The sequence below is a fragment of the Gadus macrocephalus genome, chromosome 14, assembly GCF_031168955.1.
Source record: "Gadus macrocephalus chromosome 14, ASM3116895v1".
In the NCBI taxonomy this organism is placed as follows: Eukaryota; Metazoa; Chordata; class Actinopteri; order Gadiformes; family Gadidae; genus Gadus; species Gadus macrocephalus.
Window position 1 is genome coordinate 7,290,515 of NC_082395.1, and position 19,344 is coordinate 7,309,858.

Below are 19,344 nucleotides of genomic sequence, written 5' to 3' on the forward strand. Positions count from 1 at the left end.
CGTGCACACACACACACACACACACACACACACACACACACACACACACACACACACACACACACATACGGGTACACACACACAGACACACACATACACACACATTTATAGATACATACTAAACTCTCTCCTCATTAAGGGTCAGACAGTGTCCTGTTTAAGTAGGAGAAACAGAGAGGAGGATATAGAGATAAAGAGAGACTGAATCATCTCAGCCTAAACTCTTCCACTGCAGTGCAAAATCCCACTCTGCAAATGTGGGTTGGAGGGGGGCGGGCGAAGATGAAGAGAGAGAATTGGAGAGAGGGATAAATACAGCAAAACAAAATCATAAAGAAGGGTAACAAAGGGTGGCCAAACTTCCTCGTAGCTTTTATGTGATCCAGTATTGCACAGACTCTCAGTACGTTACTTACTTGTGTCCCATTTTATTTTCTACTTATTGCATTTGATATCGGCCGTATACAATAGCACTGTGCTCTTTATCTCCTTCTCTACCTTTCTTTGGTTGCGCTTTTGTCCCAGTGTCTGTGCTCTGTCCACCGTCTCGCTCCCTTCCTTTGTGTCTCTTTACCTCTCTCTTTAGCCGTGATTGGCGGACAGCACTCAGTCATCCACCAAACAATTATGTCTGTGGCAGCCATTATCTCAATCTCTCTCTCCTAACTCTCTCACGTTCTCGCTTTTTCCATCTCTCTCTCTCTCGCTCTCTCTCTCTTTCACGCTCTCTCTCCCCCCTCCCCCCCCCCCCCCCCCCCTATTCTTCTGCAGCTCTTTGTGGCGGCTACTTCTATGGTAAAACGGGAACCATTCTCTCTCCCGGCTTCCCTGACTTCTACCCCAACTCTCTTAACTGCACCTGGACCATTGAGGTTTCACATGGAAAAGGTAAGAAATGACGGGCACACACACACACACACACACACACACACACACACACACACACACACACACACACACACACACACACACACACGCGCTTGAGGGAAAGTTTGTTAGCATGCACACATGCATTAAGGTAAACATACATACATGCACTCACTCACTCACTCACAAACTCACTCACTCACGAACTCACTAACACACACACAAACACACACACTTACTCACTCAAGCACACATTCGCACATGCACAAACACGCACACACACAAACACGTTTAGTGTGGAGTGATTTGCTGTATCCCACAATGAGCCTTGGTGACAAAGAAGAGGTGAGGAGAAGTCAAGAGTAGCAAAAAAATTGCTTTGGTAGAAGTTTTTAATTTCCAGTCAGGAAATAAAATACTCTTTAACAAATACTGTGAGCCCACCTCACTCTGTATGCTTTGTATGACTGTCGTGAACCCCTATCTTGAACTCTTTTTGGCAGGAGTACACCTCGTGTTCCACACTTTCCATTTGGAAGAGAACCATGACTACCTGTCAATCACCGAGGATGGAAACTTTCTTGTCCCCGTTGCGAGACTCACGGGCTCAGTGCTGCCTCCTAGTGTCAAAGCGGGTCTTTACGGGAACTTCAGCGCTCAACTACGATTCATATCGGATTTTTCAATGAGTTACGAGGGATTCAACATAACTTTCTCAGGTAGGGGAATTTGGATTATAATGTTTCGACATCTGAATGCATAATAGTATTTATAGCCATTTTGTTATGACTTGAGTTGTAGCATTGTAAAATCATAAATAAATCGGAATATACCGTAACCCACTTTTTTTTGCAACGTCCAGCATGAGAAACACTGTGGCAGTTTCATAAACAATATGGTCACCACATAATGACAAGTATTTTCATGATAATATCTTAACAATTACCAAAACACCATTGCTACCAATAGCACTTCTACTCTCCAATGGCGGCCGTTGTGATGTGACGTCACGATGATGCTATCACATTCACCAAGAAATCAGATTTTATGATAAGACGTGTCAATTTCCTGCTTGAGGCAGATTTGTTGAGATCTCAAGTGCAACCATGCTCATTCGAAAAACACCCCCGATATATTTTATGGTAGTTAAGTATTCCGTCTAATGCTTGTTTACGCCTCCTCCAGAATATGACCTGGAACCGTGCGAGGATCCGGGGGTTCCGGCGTACAGCAGGAGGACGGGCTTCCGATTTCAAGTCGGCGACTCGCTCGTCTTTTCCTGTTTCCATGGCTACCGACTCGAGGGGGACAGTAAGATCACGTGTCTGGGAGGAGGCAGACGTGTCTGGAGCAACACGCTACCACGCTGCATAGGTAAGAACTTCGAAGACACGTTGCCTATGTGCAGACAACGTCAGCAGCAGAGGGGAAGGATTGTTAGCACGCTGTTTAGCTAGTTAGCACACTGGTGGCCAGCTAGCAGTCAAACTTTTTTTATCTTGCTCCAGCCAATAACCAAAATGTCTTATTTGTCTTAAAGTATACACATTTGCTAGCAACAAATGCTTGAATTACAGTTGACATTTATTAGAACCCAAATCATCAACAAAAATCTAACAACATTTCATGCACTACTATTCGGCTTTGGAGTCGCGGTGGTAGCCACTTACCTTTGGTAGGCAGCTGGTGTCACCTGGCCCCAATGAGTCATTGAGTTATTTGTAATTAGTGGATGAGGATCAGTTCTTATCAAAGGGATAGTAGATAATACAGCGACGAGAGACTGTATTTATGAACAGTAGCAGGTGCAGATGGACCTCTCTTTAACTGCTGCTCCTGATGGCCATATCCTATCGGGCAGGGTGTTGTTAGTCCCTCTTCAAACCTCAAAATAGACTGTGAGGGACTAGCTTAGCTGAACTAGCTTGCGTAAGGCTATGAATTAGCTCCTTCGCTCTGGCGGTATCCACCAGGAATTTGCTTTATAGGCCGGAGCAGCAGCATTGAGGGGGGACCCCATCGGGAACTTTCCTTGGCTGGGATCTATTTCGTATCTCATTACATCACATTTGGCTGGTAGCTGGTGGTAATTTACCAAATTTTTCCTGGTAGCTGGTGGTAATTTAACAACTTTTGGCTGGAGACTCTCCAGCCCTGGAAAGCAAATGAGTGAAGCGCGGAGTCAATAATGCTGTTGAAGCACCTTCTGCCAGGAGAGCACCACTGACAGGCACTCAACAAATCAGTTTACCCCCCTCTCCCCCATGGTTTTGTCTTGTTTTCCTCTCTCCTCCTTTCCTTTTTTTATGTCCCCTTTTATTTCTCAATCCCATGCGTCCATCTATCCTTCTGGCTGTTTCGGCTCGTCTCGCTTTAGCTTTTACCCAGAAGATAATTAAGGCATTATCTGTCCCTCTCTTGTCTTGTTTTACTTACTCCCTCTATTTGCATAATGTGCACCTCGTTCTCGTCTCCATTTCAGTCCTCTCCTTTGTCTGGCTCCATTTTCTCCTTGTCTCTCGGTCCTTCTGAATTGCTCTCTCCCATTTTTTCTTTCATAGATATATATATATATTCATTTATTGTTCGTCTTATCTTATGTTATTGAATCAATTATCTGTTCAACCACTTAAGACAAAACAACACACACACACACACACACATTTCAGAGAGAGAGAGAGAGAGAGAGAGAGAGAGAGAGAGAGAGAGAGAGAGAGAGAGAGAGAGAGAGAGAGAGAGAGAGAGAGAGAGAGAGAGAGAGAGAGAGAGAGAGAGAGACTGGGTGAGCATGTCTCCCGTCCACATCACTTCTTCCCCCCTTACTTTCCACACAAGGCAACCCACGTTCGGGCTTATTAGATAGACAGAAGATAATCAGGTGGAATTGCACTGATTTTGATCCGTGTTTTCCCTGCGTCTCACCCCTCTCACCCCCTCTCTCTCTCTTTCCCTCCCTCCTCTCCTCCTCCGCCGTAGCTGAGTGTGGGGGCTCGGCGACAGGCCCAGAAGGCGTCTTGCTCTCACCGAATTTCCCCTCTAACTACGATAACAACCATGAGTGCATCTACCGCATCACCACGGAGACGGGCCAAGGAATCAGACTGACAGCTGAGAATTTTGGATTGCAAGATGGAGACTATCTGAAGGTGCGTGCACACGCATGGTCACACACACACATTCACACATATTCACGCACGCATGCACGCATGCACGCACACACCCTAACTCCCACACACACCCACACTCATACACACACACACACACACACACATACAGACACACAGACACACACACAAATACAAACACACAGACACCACACGCACCCCTGCTTTATTTATAAATGCACTTACGAAAGCACACAGGCACACACACACACACACACACACACACACACACACACACACACACACACACACACACACACACACACACACACACACACACACACACACACACACACCTCACACACAGACTTGCTTTATCTATAAATGCTTTACGAACGCACACAGGCACACAAACGCACAGACAGACACACACACACACACACACACACACACACACACACACACACACAGAGACAAATACTTTTTTCCCTTTAGAAAAGCGAGAAGTCATGTTTATTTTCTGGGATTAATAGACAATGATTGACAGCTGACAATAGTGATGTTAATATCCCCTTTGGCTGTTATCTCTTCTGATATTCATTCATTCACTCGTTCAGTAATTTATTCCATCTTTGTTCACTCCTGAACAATAAACCTAGCAAAAATACAGTGGGAATTGTCATTTTCACATTTAACAGACTTCGATTACAAAGACTGAAATATATCTTATTATTTACTTTAATACAAGCAATCGTATAATCAATCAATTATTTTGGGGATTTGAACCTTAGGGTCTGGCCAAAAAACAGAGGCTCACCCATTGAAGCATCCGCAGCACAACTTCTCTAGGTAGCATATAATACACCGTGCACAATCTTATGGGAAGAGCATATACACAAGAGCATATAGAGCTTCACACACAAGTTGGATTATGATGGTAAGCTATTCGCTTTAACATGTTTGGGGAAAAATAAAGCATTGTGTAAGGGTTGACATTTAGGAGGGTCTCTTTAAAAGCACAGAGCCATGTTACTAGCTAGGATCTCTGAGGACGCCATTCACACACAGGCCTATTTCACTGATATTTACAATGGACCTGCGTATCTGCCGCGGAGCTATAAATGCTAACCACAGGACCTGTCACGATTTATATTCATTCATTGATGGGTTTGCATAAAACGGTTGCTGACATGTGCGGTGGAGCCGCTCTGACCTAAAGAGAACGCCACAAATCTTCCAGGGGCTCATAATTCTTCCTCGTGTGAGCGGCTGCAGCTGCCCGTTTCGTTGCTAGTCAGGAAGCATCTTTGCAGCTGTTTTACAGTCACACTGGGTCCACCAGCGCTAGCTTAAAAGTACCCCCCCCCCCCCTCTGCTTTGTGTGCGTTAGCAGCGCGGCGCCTTGGGGCATGGTTAAGACACTGTGCGGTTAGAGTATTCTATCAGCGTTAGGCCCTCAGCGCTCTCTGAGCTTGTCTGTGTTTAGATTGCATCAGTGGAATTAGTGGGGAGTCTCTCTGACTTAACGGGGGTTGCAAAAGGTGGGAGTGTTTCCCGCTGGGATCTTTTTTTTGATTTAATAAAATATATTTAAGATATGAATCCCCCTCAAGGTATTCATTTATACTCCCTACAGATAATGCCGTTTGCCATACCCTGAAATATTTCCCCCAACCCCTTTGCCCTTATTTGCATACTGGTTCAATGGCACGCATTGAGACAGTGACTTGTGGGATTTACATGTAAATAGCAATTAGATGAGGGCAACAAACCCTAGCTGGTTTTCACTCACATCCTGTGAACTGAAGTGTGGAGATGCTATGCATATCATTTTCCGATATGATAGCTTAGCATGTGTTTTGAAATGTAAATACATCCATGTAGGTGTATAGCATCTTTAATGTATCGAGGACACTTATTTGACCGACCACATTTCAATTTCAATTTTAATGCATTCCAGCTTGTTTCCCTATAGCAAATTCAAATCGTACCTACATATGACAATATTAGAGAAATGATCAATATTGTAGCAGGTCATGTTTATCGTGAACATATTTAATTTCTGAATATAGCATCAATCTAGTCCCTATATTATTGATTAGAGAGGCTCTCTCCAGTAACCTCAGAGCAAATATTATTTTATTGAAATGAGGGCTAAGGGTTTTCGGTCATGTCATCTAATTCTCCTCTGTTATAGGGTTGCTTGCTAAGCTCTGAAAGCCCCAGTGATTAAGAACAATATAAATATGTTTGCAAGCTAGCTTTTGTTTATGCAGGCAAAATACTATGAAATGATGCGGGAAGAATAGAGACAGATATCACGAATCAACAGAGTGCACAATACCGTTTTTTGTTATAAAATGCAGTCTGCTGTTTCATCTGTGTGTTTATGTGTGGTTTTTGGCTTTTTTTTTCACTAAAGCAGGGCTGTAATGCATTGTATTGTACGCAGTATCCATTTTTGGTGGTTTTGTTCATTTTGAATGGTACATTTGATGCTATAATACATCGGGATATTTGAATGGCTTGTCTTACCATTTATTATTTTTATATTAAATCCCATTATTAGGGGCAGGATAGCGTTCAAGATTGTTTTGTGTGCAGTCGTGTATGGTATCGTATATTATGGTTGGCATTAACACAGCGCTTAGTTTATTGAAACAAGATAACCTAGATTACGACCGAATTGGCCTCACAGCATGTTATTATCTGTAGTGCAGGATAAAACTCAGGTGGGGGTTAAAGATGTGAGCTAAACAAAATGCTAGGGCTTTTTGGCAAAAAAAGAACAACTGAAGTCTTTGACGAGATAAAAAATAAAAGTCTTCTTTGTAGTTATGTTCAGGAAGTTCTTTGGTCTACAAAGACCTAACTTCTTTTCCCACTGGTACTGCATTCTGGGGGCAGAAGAACAAAGAGTACACTCTAACCATGGGGTCCAACATCCTAACATGTAAGCCCCTCTGCACCCACACACACCCAAACACACACACCCACACACCCAAACACACACAGATACATACACACACGCGCACCCACATGCAAACAGGCATGAATGCACTCACATGAGTGCATGCATGCACTCACACGTTCACACACTCACACTCACACACACACACACACACACACACACACACACACACACACACACACACACACGTCGCACACACACTGCTTTTTTGTCATCAAGTGAAATGGCTTCAGCTGTGTCAGAGCTAGAGTAGAAGGCGATCCAACAGACCAACACTCGGGCCAATCAGACGGCTGTTAGAGATCCTCAAGGCCATGCCAGTGGGCTTAGTGTGCATTATTGGAGGGCTCAGTAGAATCTCTAGGACAACACATAACTTCACCTCAAACAACATGGCATTCAGAGCATACACATTCTCTGCGACAATACACTCCACTTTGAATTGAAACAGTTAATATATCCGGGTTGAAATGTGATTGGATCCTTCAAGGCTGGATTGGTTTGTGCAACAGGGGTAAACCAGAGTGTGAAAGTCTGATATGGGCTTTATATGTGTGGGAGCAGAAACACGCTACGACGTGATTGGTAGATGTCATTTTGAAATTATATTAAGTAACGGATTTTGAGTGAAGCCAGGAGAGTCGATTACGATGCAGGTGTGTGTGTGTGTGTGTGTGTGTGTGTGTGTGTGTGTGTGTGTGTGTGTGTGTGTGTGTGTGTGTGTGTGTGTGTGTGTGTGTGTGTGTGTGTGTGTGTGTGTGTGTGTGTGCGCGCTTTTTGAGGTACAATTGTAGGTATTCAATTATACTAATGAGACAGAACATTTATTTTGCTTTTATTACGGTCATATTTTTTCAATTTTGTCATTATAATAATATAATTTTCAATTCACACTTAGATATTTCCTAATCCCATCACTCCCATGACTCTACTAAAGCGTTCAGAATTCTGCGTTCAGAATGAAATGTCTCTATATTTCTCCCTTACATTAATGCAAGTATTACGTTACCTTTAATTGCTGTAATAATATTTTAGTGACCTTACTATGAAAGCATATATACAGTACATAATGATATCCCTTTGGTTTACAGCCGAATAATCAACCGTTGGGAAGATAAAACACTCTCCAGTTATCCAGGAACCTAAAAGCTGAGCAAATCAGTTCATTAAGCTTTTCCATTTGTTTGTCTGCACTTGCAATTTTCATAACATATGTCTCTGTATGTTTGACCATAAAAGAGCAGATTGTAAAATGCCACGCTCCTGAAAGCAGAACAATTCTTACTTAAGTGCTGTAAAAACTAATAACAATACCACATCCTGTAGGGACCATCAATTAGCGGTTTATATTGGAGATATTGAGGATTAATGTTCAAAAAGAGGTCAGAGTCGTCACAATTGCTAAGGACGCAGAACCTAATAGCGGGACCTTTGATGTAAAGATCAAGAAAAGCAATCACCTGTTTCTGAGTGAGTAAAGATCTGTCCATTGAAAATGGATTGGATACAGTCAGGTGTGTGGCCTGTTTATTTGTGCTTGGGAAACTCATAAATATGAAGTCTCCAAAGACAGCAGCGTCCCTGCTCCTTTTCTAATGCTGGGAAGATCTGGTTGTACCGACCATGGAGGATTAGTGAACTTTTGATCCTTGAGAGAGAGAGAGAGAGAGAGAGAGAGAGAGAGAGAGAGAGAGAGAGAGAGATATGCATCGATCTAGTGGAATATAGGGTGAGAGAGAGGAAGTTATGAAAAGGGGAAAAGTGAGAGGGGGTGTAGTGTGGTGGTGCTGGGGGGTCTAACATATACAAGACCCAGTGATTACACCAGAAGGTCATGCAGAGGCATGATACATCACAGCTCATTCCATCCACATTCGGTGGGCTTTATTAGCACAAAGCCGGCATGCCATGCTGTTGCCAGGGATTCTAAATGAATAGACATTTTTGGTTTACAATTCCCCTGGAATATCACCGCATGAATGCGATTTAATGTTGGATATTCTTGTCACTTTGAGGATTGATTGGAATTCATACTGAATGCCGCCAACGATCCCTTTTACGTTTGTGCATGTTCATCCCTGGGTCTGTCTGGCTAAACTAACTCATCATGTATCACTTCGCTGATATTATGTGTTGCTAAATATCCCTCAGGCGGCCCTAACCCATTTGCAGTCGCCGTTCATGAACTGCGTGCCGTGGCACGAAACCAGAAATGACCTCATCCTGGCCCTCGAGCACCGCGTCGTTCAAGCGGCGGTTTGTCGCGTGTTGCACACCTCTGACATTTTGAAGCTCCGCGGAGCGAAGGTGCGAACATTTCATTCAAATGATGGATGTGATTTGAGGGTTTCAGTTTGTTGTTTATTCAAGATGGACGCATTTGAGGAGCAGTTGTTTGAGATTGTCCACCCGTAAAACAACGTTTACGACCCTTCCGCAGAGGAGTACAGAGATGCGCAAATGGGGCCAAAATCCATGGAAGGAGATGGCTGGCACTCTGCACATGATATCATCCTCGGCATTGGCCAAGAACATCTCAGGATCAACCATGTTTTATATAACAACACGGAAAACCTTTCCTCCAGAAACAGTATCCACCGACTGCAGTTTTCCGTGTGTTCGTTTTGTGTCTAGTGCCCCCTGTTGTCTAGGAGAATATTGCCAATGGCCAAACGACGACTATTAAATGCCTTGGCAGTGAGCAGACAGTCGTTTCACTTAATTCAGAGGGAAATAATGGGGAGTCTGGGGTTTGTTACGCTGTGAGCATAGTGGGGGTTGGGGCGGAAAGAGGTGTGTTAGTGCCAGGGGTTGGTAGTATACGGGGGGGGTTGGGATCTGTGAGGGTAGAGGGGATGGGGGGGAGATGTTTGTAAATGCCAAGGGTTGGTAGTTGTTCTATTGGAGGGTGAGGGGGAGGTGAGTGCATGGGGTGTGGAGGGGGGGGGGGGGGGTGGCAGATGGTGACATTGTGATTTATGAGCTGCAGGGCTTTTCATTAACCATACTGATTTTTAAAAAGAGACAGGGAAATGGAGAGGGTGAGAGGGAGGGAAGAGGGAGGGAGGGAGGGAGGGAAGGGGATGGGAGAGAGAAAGGAGGAGAGAGAGATGGAGAGAGGAGAGAGAGAGAAACAGAGAGCAACAGCAAGTGAGAGAGAGGGAGAGAGAGAGAGAGAGAGAGAGAGAGAGAGAGAGAGAGGCTGGAGGAAGGAAAGGGGTGATAGAGAGAGAGAGATAGAGAGTGCACCAGGGAAAGCAAGAGGGCAACTCTGCAATTAGAAACTTGTTTAGCTGTCATCTGAATTGCGCTACTACTTTCTCTCACTTCTGCTGTTTTTTCTTTCTTCATTATACTTCTTATTTGTCTCCGTTTCTTGGTGAGTGTTCAGACAACACACTTGTAAGCGACCACATATTAATGCACACACACACACACACACACACACACACACACACACACACACACACACACACACACACACACACACACACACACACACACACACACACACACAATAAATGGCGTCTTCGACCTGCTTTGAACGAACCAAGTACAAAGTACACCATGTCCTACCAAGGATCCATGCACTCAAATTCACCTTTCAATTCACTTTATTTGCTGTAATAATTATTCACTTTATTTGCTTATAATATTGTTATAAAGATTGGTATACTATTGGTATTATCACTTATCTTCTTTTGTCTTTTGTCTTTTGTGTTTTCTATACACAGGTGTATGACGGGGAAAACAGCTCCTCTCGTCTTCTTGGCAACTTCACCCGTGACGACATGTTGAGTGTTGTCCTCAACAGCACGTCCAACGACCTCTCGTTGGAGTTCAACAGCAACGCCTCTGGAACCAATCAGGGCTTTCGTCTCACGTACAATAGTGAGTTACCGTTTTACACATTACTTTACTGTTGTTATGCCACGAGAGTGGGTTCAAACAGCGACGGAAGAAACCTTGGGAAAACGACTGCGCTGCTAGGAAATGGAAGGTAATGTGGTACTATAGATGTCCTTTACACACTCATCAGCTCTCCATACAACCCGCGGTGGAAGCCAGTGCGGCCGTTGTCATTCAGTAACCCCCGCTCTTGATGGGTAATCGATGGTGGCGTAGTGGCTCTTCTGGTCACAGAGCAGACAGGGTTTGGCGCTGGAGTCATCAGGCGCTGGCGGTGTGAAACAGCGGTGGCGAGGTACAGATCTCACACAGCCACAGGCTCTCCTCATTGAAGTTCAGCTTAGCAGCAGCCAAAACCAGGTTGCTATGGCAGCACAGGGAAATTGTCTGGTGTGGTGGTTCAGTATAATACGCTGTCGGTGCTGAAGTGTGGCACTTCTGCCTTTTTTCTTTCCTGTTTTTTTTTTTTTCCTTTCCACTTGTTTGCCTTCTGAAGAAAGGCCTTCCTGCCCGAGTAAAGAGTCGCAAATGCCAGTCAGGGAGTTGTTCCAAAGTTCTTCAATCTCTCATGGAGAAGTTGTTTTGCATGCCGGAGCTAATGAAAACGGATGCAAGCACAACTGCAGATTACTTTTGAATGTTTTCCCCTTTTTTTTTGAGAGTTGCTGTGCGTAAATTCACAATTGCTCACACATTTTTGTAATTAATCCAAAAACAACAACAACGAAGAATAACCAACCGCTTTCCATTTGCGTGGGCAATCATTTCGCGATGACGAGCATCGAGAACACCAGTTGCATGCAAATAGCAAACGAGTGTGATTGCAATCCCGGATAAGAGATATTTGTTCCATATTTACTTTCTCACCTGTACCGAAAGAGTGTGCAACAGGGGGCACAGTGGTTAGCGCTGTAAGACCCCGAGGGTGGGGTGGGGTGGGGGGGGGGGGGGGGGGGTGGTGCTCGGTGGCTACATGACGACCGTCTCGGTAAACTATCTCTGCCGGACGGACGTAATCGGCTGGTTGGCTACATGACGACCTTCTCGGTAATCGGTAAACTAATTCCGCCGGACAGAGGTAATCGGCTAGGTGGCTACATTATGACCGTCTCGGTAATAACGACGGCTGGTGGAATGAACATAACTAGCGCTATGCGAGTACGCGTCAATGTTTACCAAACGGAGAAATGACCCTACCTAGAGGTAAGGGCGCATTATCTTCTGCCCGTCAGAACAAATGAGATGAATACATAGGGGTATTCGGAACAATATCCCTAACAGAGACACAATGTTAACAAGCATCCGTTCTTGAGGTGATTCACGAAGCATCTAATGCAGTTAGAATTACAGTTTATATTGTAAGTGGGCGGAGTGGTAAATTAAGTCATTTATGTTTGACGTCCCCCTGAGGTCAAAGGTCACCAAATTATTTGGCTGTCCCCAGAATGATGTCATGAGTCTATGTAGCAAGTTTGGCTATGATATGTTAAAGAGTTGCTGGCTGTCACGGCCAAACGTGGAATTAGGCAGTTTGGCAGGTTTGTTCGGCTTGTTCTGAAGATCATATAGGGCAAGTTTCATGATGATTAGACATAATTGAGCAAGTTTGGCTAAGATATGTTAAAGTGTTGCTGAGAACAGGCTTACTTCCTGTTAGGTGGCTTTGCCGTCAAGTTTGAGTGTGAAGAGAGAGGAGTCAAAACACATCGACATAAAAAACAGTGCCCCCTAGAGGTCAACAGTCACCAAATTCATTGACTGTCACCATGATGAGGTCATGGGTCAATGTACCAGGTTTGGTTATGATATGTCAATGGGCTGCTGAGAAATTGGCCTAATTGTAATTTTTTTCGGCAGTTTTGAATTTGAATATGCAGTTTGATGTATTTTAACAAGCACGGGCTGAAGGTCAAATTTGCCAAGTTTCGATATGATTGGGCAAAATTTGTGATAGTAGAGGCGTTTTGACAGTTTTGGACATAAACCAAGATGGCGGAAAATCCATCATGGCGCAAAATGACGCGTTGAACTCGGCTTGGTTCAAGGAATCCAATGATACCTGGTTTGAATATTGGATGAATGGGTCGAAAGTTATAAACATGAATGCATGTGCAGCTTTGACCTGTTGGTGGCGCTGGAGGTGATGGGCTAGCGACCTGAAAATTTCACAACTTTTCACCAAGGCGTTCTATGGGCTGCCATAGACTCCCATGACTGAATAATAATAATAATAGGAATTCATACAAAAACAATAGGTTGTCTCACAACTTCGTTTCTTGACACCCAAAAACTGAGCAAGGGCCTGTTTCTTATGTAGTGAGCAGTTAGAATATGAGCAGTATTGATTCTTTAAAATACACTTTTAAAGGTGCTGAAGGTATGAGTTAAAAGCTATTATTAGAGCCTAATTTGTGGAAAAATAGCATAGCCAACCATCGGCCCATTGTGCGTTGTGGGAATACACATTTTGAGTTGACTGCGCCTGCCTCTGAATGAGACAATTTAACTAATACACCATGCCCTGCTAATGACTGACAAATCAGTGCATCTTTTCCTTGATTGGTTCAGGGAATCAATCTTGCCTGTCAATCACAGGTGCGTAAAATGCACTCCATCAATGGTGGAGAAAGTTAGGGAATCTTGCGCTCTTTAGCTCCCTTTCTAACATTAAGGAAGAACTGCTTGTGTCTCTCTCCACCTTTTAATTAAACTACCACCAAGCCTCATAAGGTAGAGGGGACCTGCATGTCAACACACACACACGCACACAAACACACCTTAACGGGGTTAAAAATGCATTAGGGAACAGGAACCATCTGTTGTCAAAGCCAACTAAGCTATTAGCAGTCCATTTATCTGCAAGTCATTAAAAGAAGGTGTGAAAGAATTGCATCAGCGGTGGATGGGCAGACAGACAGACGGATGGATGGGTGGATGGACGGACGGCTGGATCAATGAAAGGAGAGACCGATGGAGGGCTGTCGATGAATAGACGGCATCTTTGCAGGTATGGCGGAAAAAACCATTAGACGGTCATTAATCTGCAAGTCATTAAGGCAGAGGAAGTGGCGCCTTATGCTCTGTAACAGTGGAGATGTAATGGAAGGGCGAGAGTGACAATGACAGCTGGCCAGATCAGGTAGCAGGCCTCCTTGATATCCTTATTACGGTGTTGATGGTAGGCTTCAGAGAGCAGAGTGTAAGGGAGTGTCACCCCAATCACTCTCCAGTCATAAATCTCACCTTCTCTGTTATTGACCGAACGCAAAATCCTGGGTAGATAAAAGCATAGGTGGACTTAATGTAAGGATGGATAGACGGATGCTGATTGGATGGAATGCCGGGCGGATGCATTGATAATGGGGGGGGATGGATGACGGCTGGTTGGCTGAAGGGAAGGTTAGCTGGCTGGCTCTTTGGATGGATGGATGAATGATTGGGTGGATGATGAAGTAATGGGTGAAGCAATCGATGAATATTAGAGTAATGGATTGTTGGCTGAACCGGTGAACGTAGGTTTGGCTGGTTGGCTGCACTGCAGGACAATTCAGTAGCTAGAGGTCAAGGAGGTAGCAATAAGAGCTTTCATTTCAAGTTGCAACTGACTGTGGGACAACCATTGTCTCAAAATACCCATTCCTGCATTGTGTTTTCTCATCTTTTTTAAATAAAGTTATTGTTTTTATTAGCGCAGAGATGTTAAAAGTCCTTCATTTCCTTCCAAAACCGTAATAATTCATAAACATTTCCTCTCCTGTGTATTTACATTTGGGCTTGACATTATAGGAATTCTGTTTTTTTTTGCAGAATCAGACTGGTCTATTACATTGAATGCTAATTTAAGATCTAATATAAGACCATTCAATAAATCTATATAAAAGTGTTTTTGCCACTCAAAGTATTGAGGACAGCTTTTCATATTTATTCGTTGATTTCCTAATGCAAGTGTTGATGTGACATATGCAATCATCTACACATCAATAAACGAAAGCTTTAGTTTTCGGTTGAGTTACTTGCTAAATTAAAGGGCAGCTTTAGGGAATTAGTCCACAAATATAAAGCTGTGCTTCCTTCGCGTTTCTTTCTTCAGAATCCAGCATGTGCACACGCCTGAAAGAACCCAATATGAGTCACATCAGATGATTTTTTTTAGGTCATGGATTGAATTTGAATGAATTCATTAATTAATTCAACAACAGAACACTTTAATCCCCCTAATGTGCCACCTTAAACTGTAGCCAATGTTATGATCTAGCAGGATTGTAATTTAGCCACCAAAGAGATGAATGCACATTGAGCTAATTATTTCTATATTGGCTTTTTCTTTTTTAGTATAAAGACAGCAGCTGGTAAGCATCAACAGAGAAATATGATTTTATCATGAGAATACGGACAAATAAAGGGTCTGGGACATATTTTTAGCCTAAGAGTTGGCTGAATGTATTTGATGAAACACCTCTCTTCTGGTTTGGGCTTGGACGAGGCCAACAGCCGCTTCAGCCATGCTGTGGCAGGCCTCCTTTAGTAGAGGAGTAAAAGATTGATTGGGGTGAACCCAACCAAGTTCAGTGTTCCCCTAGTATGACACGGCATGGTAATTCTGCCAAAACTGGTGTCTAGTCACCCCTCTTTAGGCATGCAATATCAGTGGATGCAGAGAGTGACCTATTTTCGCTGTTTTTATGCGTGTGTTGCTATTCTTTGCTAATGTGCTGTTCTCTCGTTGGATCTACTTTTAGGTTTCAACCTGGTCCAGTGTGGGGAGCCAGGTGTGCCCAGCTACGGCTACAAAGTCCAGGACGACGGACACTTTGCCGGCACGTTTGTCCTGTATGCCTGTAACCCTGGTTACAGTCTCCATGGTAGCAGCACACTCACCTGCCTCAGCGGAGACAGACGTGTGTGGGACCAAGCACTTCCTTCCTGTATAGGTTAGTGTCCTACGTTGTCAATTAGTATGCATCGTGCATTTCCCCGTGTATTTGAAGAGTCCCATTTTCCATGCACCTCCAACCCAAAAGTTTTTCAACTTTGAATATATTTGCATTTTCAAAGCGCTTAATGAGGAAGTTACAGTAGCGAGGAGAATCAGTTTTCAAGCCCAGTTGGGTAAGGCATGATGAATCTTGTATTTTTTATAATACTCTAAACTGTTGTTTAGTCTTATTTAACCCGAACATTCCCTGCACCCAGCAGCTGATTGAAGCAAATGGATGTACCACAGTCTTTTCATTAGGCCCACTACAAACATAAGTTAAACGTTTTCTGCTGCTATAATAATACATTACATTTCCACATTCAATCATCTACTACAACCACAAGACATGTGTTATGAATTGGGTTAAGTTGTGTTGTTAGATTGCCCCAAATGTTTCCTAACAAGTTTACTCGAAGTGAAATCCATAGTTGTGTTCAACGTGACGAGTGCGTTTCATTTAGTTGCCTGTACACAGTATCATATCCCCTTATCTCCCATCTTTGGGGAACATTGGAAACAGTCATACATTAGAGACCTCATTTATTGACGTGATATTTAATAATAATAATAATATTACTTTTGATTTATATAACGCCTTTTAAACTCAAGGATGCTTTACATTGTGGGCAGGAACATAGAAAACAAAAGAACTTAATCAAAAGTAACACAAGGAGACGAACAGACAAAGAAGAGGGGGGTCCGCATGCAGTTGGCAAGGTGGAAGAGGTGAGTTTCAGGAAGAGTTTTAAAGGTAGCCAGTGATGAGGCTTTTCAGATGTCGGGAGGGAGAGAGTTCCAGAGGGTGGGGGCTGCCACACTGAAGGCTCAGTTGCCATAGGTTTGGAGCCTGATGTTGGGGGGGGGGGGGGGGGGGGGGGTAGAGAGCCGGCCGGCATCCGAGGACCGCAACTTCCTGGACGGGGATGTAGGGGTGGAGGAGGTCGGTAAGGCAGTGCAGGGCGAGGGCATGGAGGGATTTGTAGGTTAGAAGAAGGGTTTTGTAGTTGAGGCAGGATTCGATGGGGAGCCTGTGGAGGTGGATGGGCGTGGGGTGATGTGATGTGCTGCCAGGGCCTGGTGTGGTTGAGTACTCTGGCAGCAGAGTTTTGGATTGACTGGAGTCCTGTCCAGGGTTTTGCTTGGAACCCCGGACAGGACTCCATTCCAATAATCCAGTCCAGTATTTGAATATTAGTGTAATATTGTGCTACTATGGCAAGAGTCCCGTGCCAGCCATCAAGGTAATCATACGGTAACGTTATAACCTTAGAACTCTGAACATGCATCAAATAATGTTAGGTACGATTGTTTTGACCAAGGATAACAGCGCTTGTCTTCCACTATTTAACTTGCCCCATAACTTTAGCTACAGCTAAGAGAAGTCATCTCATCTAATGGTAAATTAGCAAGTTAACTTTGTGTTAGCGAACATTACTTGCAGTTATAACACTAAATTAAAGGACATTACGTGAATAAATGTGACTAAATATAACATGAAAAAAACGTCAACATTACCTCATCCGTGAGAATTATTTCTGGCTTAAGTCCCGTCAGATAGATTTTCACCAGCAATGGTGGTGAGGACAACATCTCCCCAACAGACATATAACATATACCTTTTGGCTAACTGACATTCCTTTTCCTTCATTCAGTTAAATAGTTAGCATCACACGGACACTACGTATATTGCGTTATTTATTTTATATTTATTTGGTATGACCAGAAAATACATTTCTGTAATACTTACTAATTTCTACCTGATATTTACATTTGACTTCTTGAACTTTTTCATATGAGAGGATATCACATTTGTATAATCTGAGCCAAAATAATAATAATATTCCAAAATGTACCATCAAAGTGTAAGAAAGTACATAATATATCACCTCAATGTCAGAGCATTGTGCAATTCAAAGAGAATTTCCTTATTCATTTGATAGTGTCATTGGCAGTATATATGAAGGTAACAGTTTAGCAGTCATAAAGTCTGCCACTGCAATCTCTATGCCAACTATAGCACACTTGAGCACTCTTGAGGTGAAAATGGCCGACATCAATTTGTATTCTTTTGGTTTAGTTTTTTTGGCAGCACCTAAATCTATGTGAATAATTCTCAGGTAGTTTGGCAGATGAATTGCCTGGAGGGTAAATTTACCCTTAGATGACACTTGGCAGATGTTAATTAGTTAGGTTGTGAGTCTGCCAAACATTCCTTTCCCTTTCTGCCAAAACATTAGAAATCATCGAGGTGACACACACGTTTTTTTTGTTTTGTTTTTTCCTCTTCTGGTTGTTCAGTGATCGGTGCTGGATGTTGCTTTCTGTTTGGGATTATTCCGCTGACCAGGGTGATTGACTCAATTCTATTGAGTCCATAAGGAGAAGCATGTGTCCTAATGAAGCTTTTATTGCCCCGTAAATGCATATGCCGGGGCATTTCCAGCAAATATTATTTTTCAAAGAAATCTTAACATATTATGCCCATATCACTATCTAGCCATCCATGCTGTTTGCCTGATGAGAGTGTGCGATTCCAGATGGGCAGGAATGGCAGGCAGTCGCCATGCACGCACAAATGTCATGTTCCGCATTCTGCCGTATCTTCCAATAGGCACGAAGCCCACACATTTTCCACACGTAACCATACGAATGACCTTATTTCAATTCCGAATGCTGTTGCTTCAACTAAGAGATCCTCCTAGCCACTGAGCCTTCAGCCATGTCCAGGTAAATTGAGCCCTGCACAGCTCTCTCTTTCACGCTCTCTCTCTCTCTCTCTCTCTCGCTCTCGCTCTCGCTCTCTCTCTCTCTCTCTCTCTCTCTCTCTCTCTCTCTCTCTCTCTCTCTCTCTCGCTCTCTCTCTTTCGCGCTCTCTCTCTCTCTATCCTTCCATCACTCTGTCTCTCGCTCTCTCTCTCTCGTTCTACCTCGCTCTCTCTCGCTCGCTCTCCCCTGTGCAGAAATGTCAGTGTACACTCCGGCGGCGGGGTGCAGCCGTGGCGGAGATTACGGACAGATAATGCCTGGAGAAAGGCATCGTTTTCAGGCAGAAGAGACGCTCCCGTAATGCCACCAAACACGAAGCCGACAAACAAGGGAGGGCAGTGCGTGTGTCCGCCGGCGTTCTGTATGCAGCTCAGAAGGGCTTAGGTCTGTGTCCAGAATGCAAACAGAATGAAAACCTCCTTCAAGGACAGGAGGGGTTGGCTTCTGCAGTCAGCGGCCCGCGCTCCCACCCCTTTCCTCTGAGGGAAAAGATTATTTAGCCTATTTCTCCAACTTTGACAATGTTCACTGCATGAACAACGATCCTGCTTGAATATCTTAGGACGCGCATTTAAATAGAATGATAAAATAAATATAGTAATGCATAATGAAATAGGCCTCCCCAGGGAGACTGGATGCTCGGAACACATCCTCAAGTTCACTCATTGAAACTCGACTATTCTTTTATTCAATGCACTCACAAAGACAAGCCACTGTGTCTCTCATTAAACCCACACATAATATGTTCG

General features: G+C 43.7%; 1 protein-coding gene across 1 annotated transcript in view; it reads left to right on the plus strand.

The window, feature by feature from the left end:
• Positions 1 to 19,344, plus strand: part of LOC132471834 (CUB and sushi domain-containing protein 1-like) — a 210,665-nt gene that overhangs the window by 123,464 nt on the left and 67,857 nt on the right. Inside the window, 6 exon segments of the mRNA XM_060071151.1 lie at positions 772 to 888; positions 1,371 to 1,586; positions 2,053 to 2,241; positions 3,844 to 4,013; positions 10,677 to 10,833; positions 15,591 to 15,782. Coding sequence (XP_059927134.1) covers positions 772 to 888; positions 1,371 to 1,586; positions 2,053 to 2,241; positions 3,844 to 4,013; positions 10,677 to 10,833; positions 15,591 to 15,782 — 1,041 coding nt within the window.